The sequence below is a fragment of the Danio aesculapii genome, chromosome 8 (assembly GCF_903798145.1).
Source record: "Danio aesculapii chromosome 8, fDanAes4.1, whole genome shotgun sequence".
Classification (NCBI taxonomy): Eukaryota; Metazoa; Chordata; class Actinopteri; order Cypriniformes; family Danionidae; genus Danio; species Danio aesculapii.
Window position 1 is genome coordinate 41,451,938 of NC_079442.1, and position 16,463 is coordinate 41,468,400.

Here is a 16,463-nt window from a genome sequence, read left to right on the forward strand (position 1 = left end):
CTAACATTTGCATAGAATGTCCGTGAAATCCTAATAAGATCTTCCCAATGACGCTGGCATTTCTTGTCACCTCTCCGCCACCATTCTCAGCCTTTCATCTCTCAGACATCATTTGTTACCGTGCTAGTTTTTATTATTTCATTTCCACTTGGCCCTCATTTGACAGCCTCTAAACATCTGGGCTCCAGGCGTCTTCTCTCCAGCCTGCCCGAATCTCATTAGGCTGGAATTAGAGAGCAGTCAAGCCTCCAAGGCAGATGAAACCATGCATTCTGGGTAATGCTGATGCACCTTTGAAAGAGCGGGGAGGAAAAAAACTTGAGAGAATGTGTACGAGGAGCTGCCTGGAACTGAGAGCGAGGGGTTGCAGGAACCCGGCTGGCATTGTAACTGAGCTGCTCGGATCGGCACAGGCTGATCAAAGCGCAGACCTGTTTATTTCTGCTTTTCTCCGGCTGCGAACGCGTTCTTGAACCCGAAACTGGAGGGACGGGCTGCCTCTCATCTTCCCCTCCCAGCTGTCACTTCTGCATTCCCGTTTTCCGTGCTCGCTTAATTAATCGTTCTTTACTTTTCACACGTCCCCGCTGTCCGATAGTTTCCACACAGATGTTTTTTGGTGTTTGTTAAAGCATCACTTTATTTTTTTGGTAACACTTTACAATAAGGTTGTATTAGTTAATGTTAATTGATGCATTTATTAACATAAACAATCAATGAACAATACGTTTATTACAGTATTGGTTCATGTTAGTCATTGAAAATACTGTACAGTTGTTCATGTTAACTCATGGTGCATTAACTAATGTTAACAAGCATTGTTGATGTTATTAATGGATTAAATACTGTACAAGCATGTTAGTAAATACATTAAAGGTGCAGTATTTAAGTTTGACACCCAGTGGTTGAACTAGGTATTGCACACCTGGTTCAAAACACATGCAACCGCATGTTGCCAGGTTGATGACACCAACAGGAGTGTGCCAGACTGTCGAGCCTAAAAGCTGATTTAATACTGATTTAAACAGTGCTCCAAATAAACGCAACAGCACTTGTTTGGAATATTCTTCATATTAAATTGAGTTTTTGTTCTTGCTAACACCTGATATTTATTCTTTAGAAACAGAAAACATCAGAAAACTTTCACAATGATCACCTCAGGTACACCTCATGTGCTGTATTCAGTGTTAAATGCTAATAGCGTGAGTTTGAATGTCATTTTACATCACATTTATTGCCATACTATTGAAAGCAGTAGCAGATAGTTTACCTTAGATCTTGAAAATAAAATTAGCCGTTTTAACTTGTATTTTGACTTGTGACTCAGTGCAAGCCAACACATATCAGTGATTCAGCATCTACATTTAACAATGTTAAAGAGGTTTAATATGTATTAATTAGATTATAAACCTTACCATTTCGTTGGAGTGCAGTGAGTGCTTCTGAATGACTGTGTTTAAATTTCTGTCGTGTTTCCTCCGGTACAAACAGCCAAATTGTTTATCATTGCAAATCTACGGTGGCTGAAAGAGCTTAACGCGCTGCAATTTAAGAAAGCACATGCAATTACAGCTGAAGAAATGTGCAGCAAATTGGTCACAACAGTTGCAAATATCCACGCAACACAACGGAAATGTTTCAAGGGGACCCAAAAACATGATGGACCCTGCTGAGGTATGGATGTGTTATTATGCCGTGACTGTTTATTTTAATATCCTAATTACACTACATTATAACACATCCATATCTCAGCAGGGTCCGTCATGTTTTTGAGTCCCCTTGAAACATTTCTGTTGTGTTACATGGATATTTGCAAGTGTTGTGACCAATTTGCAGCATGTTTCTTCAGCTGTTTGTGTTGTGACCAATTTGCAGCACGTTTCTTCAGCTGTTTGTGTTGTGACCAATTTGCAGCACGTTTCTTCAGCTGTTTGTGTTGTGACCAATTTGCAGCACGTTTCTTCAGCTGTTTGTGTTGTGACCAATTTGTAACACATGTGCTGTCAAACTGATGAAGATCGTTTCTTTATTTGCTAGTGTTTTTTGTAAATGCATGTGCTTTCTAAAACTGCAGCGCGTTAAGCTTTCGGCCACCGTACAAATCTCATCACATAGCGTGTTGTTGGGACACAGGGTTACAATGTAACCTGCTCACCTAATGTTTACGTTCATAATAATTATATTATTTGCTAATTAATAACCACCTCAGTTGGAACTTTGAATCTGCGTCTCATTTTGGGGCTACTACTGTCCACCGGAGGTCGCATTTCAGTCAGGGATGCACACTTTGAGAGCCTTCCTGACTGAATATAATTGGCTAAACTGGCAGTGGAATGATTAAAAGACCAAAACAAAGACAGACGTTCTGGCACCTAATGCACATTCTCAAAGCAGAATATCTGACTTCAGCGTAGTTTTTCAGATAAACAAGAATTATCACTTGGCATGTTTCCTAAATATCTGCAAACATATTATGGTATTTTTATGCTTTAGAACAGAGGTTACCAAACTTTTCAGCCCGCAACCCCCTAAATAACAATGCCACTGACTCCCGACCCCCATATTCATCTGAGGTGGTTATAAATATAGAAATACTGCACACATAACAATAGGCCTATATCAACACGAGCATATTGACGACACAAAAAAGTGCAACAGTCTAAAGTTGTCCGAAAGTTTAAGCTGGTGCTATAAAATTAATCTGCTGCAGCAGTGTTGTTAATCTGACATAAACACACACAAAATTAAAAGGCTGATGGCTTTTTATTTGCATGTTGTTGCTTTTTTAATGTAACTATTAACTACTATTATCTCCTGTGGGTTATGGATAAAATGTGGTTATAATTAGATTAATAAAACATATTTAACTTTTGGAAATCACCGAGCAACCCCCTGTCATTGTCCTGCGACCCCTACTTGAGAACCACTGCTTTAAAAGAGTAAAAAAAAACGTACATACAGCACCTTTAATTAACATTTACTAATGAAAACTTGTAAAAATGTGACCCTTTTTTATTGCAACAATAGCAGTTTGAGTTTCTTTTCCTTTTCCAAGAGATAAAATTGTCTGTTTTTCTCCATAAGGACTTTTGGTCACTATGGTCAGACTTTTGGGAGTGTAATGAAGTGATGACTGGAGATTGAAGCGGTTCGCTTTATAGTCCCTTTCTATAATTACATTAGTGATGGAAGATGGGATTTTAGGGAAAGTAATAAGGTTATAGTGTTCTTCTGAAAATTGGACTTTGGAGTTAATCTGGGTGTAGGCAGATTGATCTGGAAGCGGATTTTAATTAGGACTTCTTCAAATGTGTGCCTGTGCATGCAATAAAAGAAATGCTTTAAAAAAAATGTAAAACACAAGTTCAAGAACAAAGATGTGTTGCGTTGTAGCATTGTGCACTGTAGATTGTATTATTATAATCGTTAAAATGTATTTAATTGAATTAATACACTTTTTTATGTACACTACCAGTCAAAGGGTTTAGAATAGGTTTAATCTTTATAAATAAGTTCTGCTAACCAAGCTTGCATTTATTTGACCCAAAATACTGCAAAAACAGTAGAAATGTGCAATACTTTTACTATTTAAAATAACCTTTTTCTATTTGAAAGATTTAAAGTGGATTTCAGTCACATGATCATTTATTAAAGAAGTAGAAAAGAAATGACAGAAATTAATACTTATTTATATGTCAAAGATGCTTTAAATTGATCAAAAGGAAAATGGTCATTTATTTAAAAAAAAAAAACAATATTATATAATATTATATAACAATATTATAGAATATTAGGATATTCTAAATGTCCTATTCATCAACGACTGCTGGCAAAATTCTAATCAGCAAATCAAAATATTAAAATGGTTTCTGAATTATCACGTGACCGGAGTAATGATGCTAAACATTCAGTTTTGATGTCACAGGAATAAATTACTTTTTAAAATAAAAAAAAATACTTAAAATTTTGTAGTTTTTCCTGTACATTTGATTAAATAATGCAGTCTTAGTGAGCAGAACTTATTAATTTTCATAAAGGTATGACAGCATACAGCGAATTGACATTTAAAAGTTTAATTATTGATGCTTTTTCCTTTAAATTTAGAATGAGATTTTTTTTTGTAGCATTTTATGCTAAAAAGAGTCATTAGTTTAGTTTATAGAACAATTTTGTTAAAGTTACAGACCGTAAATATGTCATACTGGCTATATAATTATTTAAAGCAGTCCTATCATGCATTATAAAGGTCATAGTTTTGTTTCCGTGACACTAATCTGCGACGATTGGTACTTTGACCTAGTCTGTTGTGATTGGTTGACAGTTGGAAACAAAACACCCGTCATGCCTTATCAAGACAATGTTGAAGCAACAAGCTGCCATGGTACAGAGTATATGTGTGAGCCCTGCATTAAAGCTATGCAGTTAAACATTAGCAGATTGCTCTATTCTTGCCCTTAACTCCTAGTAATAACAACACCATAGATTAAGTGTTAATCAACACAATGGAAAAACTTTTTTTGAACAAGTTGGCGGGGCAATGTTTCCTTCAGACATCACAACAAAATGGATAAAGATCTGAATTTATGCAAATCATTCAAATAAATCTGAGTCAATCTCTTTATTTTTTGAGAAGCAATAGTTCATTCACTTAGAGCTGTGTTACACACTGCATGGAAGGTAATTTTCAAAACCCATAGTAAGGACTCTTTAAAATGAATTTATGTCTTTATGACAGTGCTGTTGTCTGGTTCCTTATATTTCCATTTGGTTTTGTGAATATAGCCGGTCATGTTATTGTTTTCATTGATGATTTTGTTCTCACAGGTCACTGATCATGCAACCACAGCCCTCCTGCATTACCAGCTCCCGCAGATGCCTGATGTTGTGGTTCGCTCTTTCATGGTGGGTACAGTACATCACTTTTACAATTACAATGACACTACAAAAGAAATATTACATGCAAATATGAATTTCTTCCTTTGGCTATGTGGTGCTGCTTAACTAAAACGCAAGGCAAGTTTATTTATATAGCACATTTCATACACAGTGGCAGTTCAAAGTGCTTTACATAAACAAGAATAAAAAAGACAGATATAAGAAAATAAAAAATAATAAAAATCATTAAAGCAGATAAAAACAGATTAAAATGTGTTAAAACGGGTTTTAAAAGAATAAAAAAAGAAAAGAAAGACAATAGTGCGATCTGTCGGATGTAGCACAGTCCTCAATTAGTAAAGGCACAACTAAACAGATTTGTGTTTTAGTCTTGATTTGAATGTACCTAATGTTGGAGTTCTTCTGATTATTTCTGGAAGCTGATTCCAGCAGCGAGGGGCGTAGTATAGCTGAAAGCCGATTCACCCTGCTTTGACTGAACTCTAGTTTATATGATCCTAATGATCTGAGTGATCTGTTAGGTTTGTATTCAGTGAGCATATTTGTAACGTATTGTGGTCCTAGACTATTTAGTGATTTATGGACAAGTAATAATACTTTAAAATCTATTTTGAACGTACCTGGCAGCCAGTGTAAAGACATGAGGACAGGTGTGATGTACTCTGATTTCCTGGTTGTGGTCAGAATCCTGACAACAGCGTTCTGGATGAGCTGCAACTTTCTGACTTTTTTTTGGGAAGGCCCGTGAGGAGGCCGTTATAGTAATCCACCCTGCTGCTGATAAAAGCATGAACAAGTTTCTCTAAGTCCTCACTGGAAACAAAGCATCTAATTCTTGCAATGTTTTTGAGATGATAGTATGCTGATTTACTTACTGCTTTGACACGACTATTGAAACTCAGATCTGACTCCAGAGTCACACCAAGATTCTTGACCTTATTCTTTGTTGTTTGACCTTTAGAGCCAAGGTACACATTCACCTTGAGAACCTCATCTCTGTTCCCAAACGCAATGACTTTTCTTTTTGTTTAACTGAAGAAAGTTTAAACTAAAACCTAAAAGTTTTAGCTAAAAGTTTTAACTAAAAGCTAAAAGCTAGCACACAAGTATGCATTTAAGACCAGAATACCAGAAGCTGAGATTTCGACTAATCAAAAAAGAAAATATTTCTCTTGCTTAACCAGTAAAGGAGGGTTAAAGCAGCACCAAGGTCATTGGTTCGATTCCAAGAGACATGTAAACATCACTGTAACTCTGAATAAAAGAAGAAATTCTTAGATGTATGAAAATACACAGAAACCTCACTCGTATAACAAACCAAAATGTTAAAGTTTCTTAACAAGTTAACCTTGTTGTAGATCTTTTTTTTTAATGTGATGAAGCATTAAATCAGGTCTGTCTTTAAATAGTCAGCCGACCTTTGCTCCAAGCTTGAAATAGAGAGGAATGATTGATTACTTCTCTGTAAGATCAATGTGGAGCTATTCTGACCATGGCTGGAATCATGGGCTTTCTTCTGTGTACATGGATTTAAACACACCATTGATTCACTTCAATCCAAGGCCATCCCCGGCAGGCACAGCTTATTTATAATCAAAAAAATAAATAAAACACCACCAGTCGTTATTCTCTCCAAATATTATGCTTTATGATCCCTTTTTTTCATTACGTTTTAGTTATGTCATTCTGGTAATGAATTTAAAATGGTTGATAGAAATCTACAGGGCCAATAATATGGAAGCAGCTCGGTTCGTTTAGGCATGTTGACGTGGTCAAAATGATCTGCTGAAGTGACATATTTTCCAGGGACACCCATGCATATTTCAACAAGACAATTCAAAACCACATTCTGCACGCATTATAAACTCCAGGCTGTGGAGGAAGAGGATACAGGTACTTAATTGGCCTGCCGACAGTCCCGACCTGTCTCCAATAGAGAATTTGTGGTGCATTTTGTAGTGCAAATTGCAACACTGAAAATCCTGTCCTGTTGCCCGCCTCAAGACTTGTTTGCAGGAAGAATGGGAACTGTGCACTAGAATAAGGAATAAAGATGACTTGTGTGACTTTGACAATTGTATAGTTGTTAGTGCAAGACTATCCTCGATCTACAGGGATTTTATGTACAACCATCTCTAGGGTTTACAGAAAATGGTCTGAAAACATATCCAATGAGCAGCAGTTCTGTGAATGCCCTGTTGAAGCCAGAGGTCAGAAGAGAATGACCAGAATGATTTGAGCTCATAGAAAGGCTCCAGTAAAGCCCCGCTTGGACTACATAATTTCCCACAATTTTGACACCAGAGGGTTGTGGTGATTCATAAACAACAAATGGGCTTGGAGAGATGCAAGATTCAATTATTTCTTTTGTAGTAGTGCACAACCAGGGCTTGATTTATGCCGGATCTGCACCTCTGAAATCTGAGCACCTTATTTTACCGATCCCCCTCCTCACACGCATGCCTGCCCCACCCCGCTCTTCACTTTTTTCCGTGACCCCTCTACCCCTAAAGCCCCTCCCACCACCCTACATCTCCTTCACCCCCCCACCAGGTGCGGCACTTCTCCCTCCTCTGGTAACATGCCGGATCAGTTACCCCAATCTGTCCTGGAACCTCGAAATCTACAAATTAAGCACTGTGCACAACCAATGGCAGATTTGAGAGACTTCACTACAACACCGAAAGTCTACAAGTTACAAACGTCTTATTAAATATTAATATATTATTTTAATATATATATATATATATATATATATATATATATATATATATATATATATATATATATATATATATATATATATATATATATATATATATATATATATATATATATATATATATATATATATATTTTTTTTTTTTTTTTTTTTTTTTTTTTTTTTTTTTGTTATTTTGTTATTTTACCGGTTAGGTAAGCTTTTTTGCAGCTTGGGACAATATCGTGATAATACCTTATACCATGATAAAGCTTCCGCATCGTGTTAAGTCTACCCATTAGCAATGAGTGGTACGGCACGATTCGGTATGTTTTTCTGTTCGTTTCCACTGTCAAAAGGTACTAAAAAGCAAACCATACCGTACTACTTTTTTGGGTACCTTTTCCAAAGGGTACGAAAACAAAAGAACAGTACCAAAAGGGTGGAGCTAGACATGCAGCTGAACACTATTGGTTTACAGAGAATTGTCACTAGCACAAGCATCAAGCCATGAGAATGAAAACAAAGCAAGCGCCGTTTTTAAATACACAGTGAGACATGACATTGTTATAATACACATAATAATGAGCCATGGTCGACTCAAGCTCAAACAAACCTTGATGTCTTCTTGTGATAAACAGCCACTTGCAGAGAAGAAAAGCAGAATATGCCGCGTGTCCTTTTGTTGTTAACTAGGCTATGCAATTGGTTACACTTTTGCTCTCTACTCTCCGTGCTTCTATATTTGAATTAACGAACTCGAGCTCATGCTGATAACTTGCACGTGATTACTGAAGTGCGGATTTTTACATTTGTTTCAGAAACTGACAAACGTGAGAATGAAGCATGAAAAAACTAATGAACAAATGATTCTTTCAGCAACCTAAAACGGGGAAAAAACTGTGATGTTTAACTATTATCATCACCTTTTGGACTATTATGAACTCGGAATGACGGAATTACTTTTTAACAAGAGGTTACATGTGCTGGTGAAGATTAAAGATACAGATGAGAGGTGTGCACTGACTGCAGGTTATATCTTTCCTGTTGTTCATTCATTCATTTTCCTTCAGCTAACCGCCAACTTATCCAGCATATGTTTTACACAGCGGATGCCATTCCAGCTGCAACCCAATACTTGAAAACATTCATACACACCCATTTACACTCATACACTATGGCCAAGTTAGTTCATTCAATTCACCTATAGTGCATGTCTTTGGACTGTGGGGGAAACTAGAGCACCCTGAGGAAGCCCACACCAACATGGGGAGAACATGCAAACTCCACACAGAAATGCCAACTGATCCAGCTGGGACGCGAACTTTTACAGCTTTGCTTTTACATTTCTTCGAGTGAGAATGACGTCGACTGCAACTTTCTGTCGTACTCCATGCGTACCAAAAGGGTACCATTTGGCAGTTGAGACACAAGCCTGATAAAGGTGACCCGTACCATACCAAACTGAACTCTACCACTCAGTGGAAATAAGGCACAAATGTCCACAGTCACCAGAGCTAAATCCAATTGAGCACCTTTAGAATGTACTTCAATGGGAGATTCACATATTGGATCTGCAGGAACTTTAGATGCTATCCTGTCTATATTGACCAAAATCACTAAGGAAGCACCATGTTGAATCCATGCCACAAAGAATTAAGGAAATGAAAAATAGGGCCCAGCTTGTTGCTAGCAAGGTGAACATAATAAATTGTACTGTTGTGTGTGCTAATTGGAGTATGAATAACAGGGAATCAGTGGAGGGTGGTTTGGGCCGGCAGATGAATTAGGAAAGACAATGCGTCCTGACAGGTGCAGGTAAACCCCGGCTGTGCGGAGCGGCCCAGTGAAGACGGGCTGGAGAGGAGAGCAGACACACTCCTCCTGCTGTTAAATCAATGTCTGCTTGTGACCGCTGTGAGACCCACAGACCCTCATGCTGATCTCACACCACCAATGCCAATGCAATGAGGCCAGCCGAGGGTGAGGCCATCCGCTGGCACACTTACTGCATTTAAGCCGGGAAAATATGCTCTCTTATGCTTCGGTGTGGTCAAAATGAGTTCAAGGCAGTCTCTAGTGCTCATCCAGTCTTTGAGAGTTTGTGTTTGAAGTTTGAGAAGCTATGTTGAGATTGAATTATTGTGGAAAGTACATTAAAAAGACATACTCAATGAACATATTCAACTACAAATTATAATAACAAAAGGTATGCCTATGCACATTCTATTTGTAAGGAATAATTAACGACGGGCCATTGAAATATTCAAAGCATAATCTATAAAGGTTGTAATACAGCCACAATGTTATCATGTAATAATTCAGCAGAATGGAGTCAATTATGAGGCTTGTCAGTTTCCATACATAATAAAAACACTGTTCAGATGATGTATTTCAATAAATGTCTAAGGTTTCAAAGCGTCTAAGAATCAAATGCACATGGTACAAAAGCCTTCGGACAAAATTGCGACAATGCAGATCACAAGATCTGTGATTGGTCAGCTTGTTAACAGTGACAAGTGTGGAGGCGTGACCAAGACCTGTGGGGGTGGCTCAAGGCCAGTGGTGTGAGTGTTAAACAAGTCCTTAGACCTGCAGAAGAGGTTTAGATACATTTGTTGATACATTTCAGATACATGCATTGTTTTTTTTTAATATGATTAAGGTTGTTGAACGTTCACAAGTTTCTGTCATAATAACAGAGCATAAAAACCATGTGCCTACTAGCGATTTGGAAGTGTTATTGCAGTGTAACACAGAACGCAGAAGTATAAATGCTCACAAAGGCACTAGCTATATGTGAAGGTGACACAGAAGAATAAATCCGGCTTCACACATCTCATTCATAGCCTTTTTGATTTGATTTTGAATTCATTCAGCATCAAGATATGGAAGTGTAATCTGGTGAAGACTTGCCTAAAACTTTAGCTGAAAATAATTTCACACATTAAGGCTCATTCACACAGAATATGTCTTTCAATCTAAAAACATGAGATGTACAGTAGAGCACAAGAGTATCCACTAAATGCCTGTAAACAGAAACTTGCAGCATTTGCCCACCCTCCAAGTTATTCTGATTGGTCCACTACTTTGGAACTGACAGTGATGAGCGGCACTCCATGTAAAAATTCATCATGGAATCATGTAAAAAAAATCATGGAATACAAAAAAACACAGCACTCTGTGCACAGCGTTTCAAAAAACGAGAGTGTGATGGTCAGGCACCTCCATCAAGCACATGTTTACATTGAAAAACAATGGATAAGTAGTGCATTATACTGGAAAAACACATTCTGTGTGAATGAGCCCTTCAAACGTTCATCAGCCAATCAGAATCGAGAACTACATGTACATCTGTATATATACATATACTATGAACAAAAATTTCTTCTAATATATTTACAGTTAGCAGTGTAAATAAATTTTAAATAAATATATATATATATATATACAGCCATTTTATTAGGTATACCTTACCAGTACCGGGACGCCCTTTTGCCTTCAGAACTGCCTTTATCCTTTGTGGCATAGATTCAGGAAGGAACTGGAAATATTCCTCAATAGATTTTGCTTCATATAGACATGATAGCATCACACAGTTGCTGCAGATTTGACGGCTGCGCATCCATTATGCAAATCTCCCGTTACACCACATCCCAAAGGTGCTCTTGGATTGAGATCTAGTGACTGTGGAGGCCATTTGAGTACAGTAAACTCATTGTCATGTTCAAGAAACCAGTCTGAGATGTTTTGCGCTTTATGACATGGCGCTTTATCCTGCTGGAAGTAGCCATCAGAAGATGGGTACACTGTGGTCCTAAAGGGATGGACATGGTCAGCAACAATACCCAGGTAGGCTGTGGCGTTAACACAATGCTCAATTGGTACTAATAGGACCTAAGTGTGCCAAGAAAATATCCCCCACACCATTACACCACCAGCAGCAACCTTAAAAGTTGATACAAGACAGGATGGATCCATGCTTTCATGTTGTTGACGCCAGATTCTGACCCCACCATCCGAATGTTGCAGCAGAAATTAAGACTCATCAGATCAAGTTTCTCCAATCTTCTATTGTCCAGTTTTGGTGAGCCTGTGCCAATTATAGCCTCAGTTTCCTGTTCTAACCTAACAGGAGTGGCACCCGGTGTGGTCTTCTGCTGCTGTAGCTCATCCAGTTCAAGGTTGGAGGTGTTGTGTGTTCAGAGATGCTCTTCTGCATATGTCTGCTGTAACGAGTGGTTATTTGAGTTGCTGTTGCCTTTCTATCAGCTCAAACCAGTCTGGCCATTCTGCTCTGACCTCTGGCATCAACGAGGCATTTGCACCTACAGAACTGCCGCTCACTGGATATTTTTTTGGACCATTCTCTAAATACATTGAGTTGCTGCCATGTGATTGGCTGATTATAAATTTGCATTAAAGAGCAGTTGGACAGGTGTACCTAATAAAGTGGCCGGTGAGTTTATATATATATACTATTTTAGGTGTCACAACAACTAGAATGACATAATAACTCAGCTTGAGATATAAAGCACTACTTCTAATATTTGTTTGTTGTTCTTTTGACCAGACCTGGTTGAGGAGCTACATCAAGCTCTTCCAGACCCCATGTCAGCGCTGTGGCAAATACCTGCAGGAGGGTCTTCCTCCTACATGGAGGGACTTCCGAACTCTGGAGGCTTTCCATGACACCTGCCGGCAGTGACTCTGTACCGGATAACAGCCTTTCCACGGCTTGGCCTGGACAACTCAAAGATGCAGTTTCCAGCATCATGTGTTTGCAGATATCAGTCATAGATATGAAGACAGTGACATGAAGATTACAGCTTTGCTCCACTCTCATTTAGAAGAACATTATTCTCCATGTTTTCTTACTTGACTTTGTAAGGAAAAAAGTTCAAACCATAAGTAGGTCACTATCTTTAATGCTATAGTTCAGCTGTACCTGACAATTTTCACTTTTAAATAAACTGATTTGATTTTGTTTTTCCATATTTTGTCTCAAAATTATTTTAAATGCATACACAAACTTTGTTGGTAACACTTTACTTAAACGGGTGTTCATAAGACTGTCATGAATCCTTTATAATCATGACCTGACACATGTCTCAAGCCTCATGTTTATGATAGATAAATGACAAGTTTTGTGGTCTTCGTAATATCAAGTTATCATGACCGAGACAAAGCCGGCTCTATCATGTACTCGGCGCAATAAGGTGCAAGATGTGTTTGCTGCGATTTGTTGCTATTTTCAAACCAGCGCAACTCTAATTTTTACATTTAGCACCACGTTGTTTAAATGGCAAATCTGTTTGCCCCACTTTGTGGACTCATGGGTGTTCCAGTCTATTAAGGAGGTGTGTTAAGGCGCATTGTTGACGCGTTGCTATTTTGAGGAACTGTAATAGACCGCAACATTGTGGGTCCAAACGCATAAACATTGCTTAATACACACAGGATGTACAGCAGTACACAAATTTCTTCACATATAAAAAAATAAAAGCATTAAAATGCTACAAAAATGATTATTTTCTAAATGAATATAAAAACCTCTACTACCATGCCTCATCTCAGGGGGCTTTTTTCAGTTTAGTTATGACAGTTTGGAGGTTTTGGAGGCGTATGGGGGGCATAAGAATTGTTTGCGGGAAATTAGAACTGAATTTAGAAATAGTTTTTAAATATGTAGGCTAATGGATGTCTTCAGTGGTGTATACAACACCGTTTGGTTATCCACGAAAGTAAAGGAGTCGAGTAAAGAGAAAGTAAAGAGGCTGAATGGAATAGGCTCATTCTTTATCCTCTCGCTGCAGATGGTCTGTTTTACTGTTTTCTCACATGTAGAGTTCAGTTTTTCCTCTTACAAAGTCCAACATGTAAATAGCAAATGTGCCATGGTGCGACGCACCTGACTCTTAAAGGGAATGGGTGATCAGACAGATTGGTTTAATGCACGTTATACTCAAAACACAACCATAACAACACAGCCCTGTTAGACCATGTGCCAGGGCACAGACCGTATTTTTCTGTCCTTAAAATAGCAAAAGTGTATTCGGACATGCCCCTAATGCTTTTGCGTCATGCACTTTAGGCTTTGCGCCGAGATTGTTAAAATAGAGCCCAAACACAGGCTGTGATGTATTTATGTCAAGTTGTCATAACGAACAATGTCATCTTTGCATTTGAGCAAATGACATTTATTTACAGTTGTCAAAAGTATGCAAAAATCTCATGTCATGATGTCATGTCATGATTACAAATCTTTCATGACAGTCTTACGAACACCCCCTTCAGATAAAGTTTTACCTTTTTTTTTATCCAAATTTGTTCATTTCTTAATCTCAGATAACGCTGTTTACTGTTTATTTTCCATAAAACTTCTGCAAATAACAGCAGAAACTTTCTCAGCATTTTAAATATGCGTCTATAAACTTCTGAAACTAATTCAAAATGTACATATACAGTTCATTAAAAATACATTGCCATTTAGAGAACATTCATAAATGTGCATCGTGCGAAATCACCGTTGCTTTTGCATTTCTTATCATGCAAGTTTTAGAGTGGCAAAGCTCTCAGTGAGTGTTTGCAGGAGAACACCTGACATGGTTTCACTTTTGCAACAACACATTATACATTCAAGTCTGAATTATTGAATGCTTTTGTTTTAGGCACCAGTTATTCACATTGACCATTAGAACTGTACAGAAAGTCCAACTTTTCAAAACAGAATCCGCACTGGGGTAGCCGCAAGGTAGGCAAGTGTTGTATGTTTATCGAGAAACCTCAAAGTAGTGTTACCTTATTACTCATTTCATGTTTGTAATATGTGTATGGTTTGAATATGATCTTTATGGAGCCACATAGATTAGACGTAATGTAATTACATCAACTGGAACTATTGGAACTGAGATCTTATACTGTACTTATGTACTCAGAGAGAGCTTCACATGCATTTCAGCCAAGCGGAAACATCCCGCTTTCCCTGGTGAAGCTAATAATACGGAAGTAACTGAAACTGCAGTTCAACAAAATTCCACGAGTTTTGGCTCCAAAATAGAGCATATTTCTATTGACTCCACTGTTAAAATGGCCAACTTTACAGCAGAAAAAATGTGTTTACCTGATGTTGGAGCATGTGTGATCATTTCTGGAAGCTAATTCCAGCAGCGAGGGGCGTAGTAGCTGAAAGCCGATTCACCCTGCTTTGACTGAACTCTAGTTTAAATCATCCTAATGATCTGAGTGATCTGGTAAATTTGTATTCCGTCAGCATATCTGTAATGTGTTAAGGTCCTAGGCCATTTAGTGATTTATAGACACGTAATAATACTTTAAAATCTATTCTGAATGTACCTGGCAGCCAGTGTAAAGACCTGAGGACAGGTGGGATGTGCTCTGATTTTCTGGTTCTGGTCAGAATCCTGACAGCAGCGTTCTGGATGAGCTGGAACTGTTTGTCTCCAGTGAGAAGGCTGTTACAGTAATCCACCCTGCTGCTGATAAAAGCATGAACAAGTTTCTCTAAGTCTTCACTGGAAACAAAGCATCTAACTCTTGCAATGTTTTTGAGATGATAGTATGCTGATTTACTTACTGCTTTGACATGACTATTGAAACTCAGACTCCAGAGTCGCACCAAGATTCTTGACCTTATACTTTGTTGTTTGACCTTTAGAGCCAAGGTACGCATTCACCTTGAGAACCTCATCTCTGTTCCCAAACGCAATGACTTCAGTTCTCTTTGTTTAACTGAAGAAAGTTTTGGCACATCCAACTGTTAATTTCATCAATGCACTGGCAGAGGGTGTCAATGGGGCTGTAGTCATTAGGCAGTAAGGCTAGGTAGATCCGAGTGTCATCAGCATAGCTGTGGTAGGAGATTTGGTTCTTTCTCATTATTTGGCTCAGAGGGAGCATATAAAGGTTGAACAGGAGAGGTGCCAGAATTGAGCCTTGTGGGACTCCACATGTCATGTGTGTCCATCTTGACCTATGGTCACCTACTGACATATTAACCTCCCCCTTCAAGGTAAGACTCCCGGTGCTAAATCATTTGCAATCAGTAAGCAGAGGGGTGGTCTGCTCTCGGACTGTAGGTGGAAGACACTGCTGTACAAGGACTGGGCCGCCTGTTTGTGCTCTGAGGCAGTTGAGAGGCTGACGGCATCACCCGCAGCTCGTGGAAAAGAGTAGGAACGGTACAGTAGAGACACATGAGGGTCTATAAAAATCTCCAGTAACACACAAAAAAAGTTACTAGATTTGTCGTTGGTGACTTTTGATAACTTGTCGCTAAGGGGGGTCTGAAAATCACTAAATATAGTGACAAAGTTGCAAAGTTGGCAACACTGGCATGTTGCTGTATGTGGGCGGAGTAATACAGAAGGGTGAAGGTTTAAGAGGCTGGACAAAAATCGCACAGCTATCAGCCAATCAGATTCAAGAACCAGACAGAACTGTTGTATAAATACTTATATACCATATCTATAAATGTATTTGTTTTATTTAGGATGCGGGTTCCAATAGGTCTTCTGCAGTATTTGTGATGATTGGGATGCAGTTCAACAGATGACTCATTGGAAAAATCGACCATCTGCCACTTTCCCAAATGATCAACTAGAAGTCAAGCTATTATTTATGCTCTTACAACTGGGATGGACGACAAGACTTTTGTCAGGTAGTGTAGTTACACCAACACCATTCATGTTGTCATAACTCAAAACAATGAACATATTTTTTTACAAAATGTAAGTGGATTGAACATAAAACAAATCAATTTTCCAATAAATACAAGAATTGTGTTGTTTCAGCTCATTTTAAATAAGTAGTTTGAACAAACAGCAATGGTCAATTTTTTTGAGTG

At 38.2% G+C, this 16,463-nt stretch overlaps 1 protein-coding gene across 1 annotated transcript in view; it reads left to right on the forward strand.

Moving 5' to 3' along the window:
- med27 (mediator complex subunit 27) overlaps positions 1–12,594 on the forward strand; it is a 124,706-nt gene extending 112,112 nt beyond the window's left edge. Inside the window, exons 7-8 of the mRNA XM_056463987.1 lie at positions 4,825–4,902; positions 12,171–12,594. Coding sequence (XP_056319962.1) covers positions 4,825–4,902; positions 12,171–12,305 — 213 coding nt within the window. The 3' untranslated portion in view covers positions 12,306–12,594. The remainder of the gene's footprint in view (positions 1–4,824; positions 4,903–12,170) is intronic.
- The last annotated feature ends 3,869 nt before the right edge of the window (positions 12,595–16,463 follow it).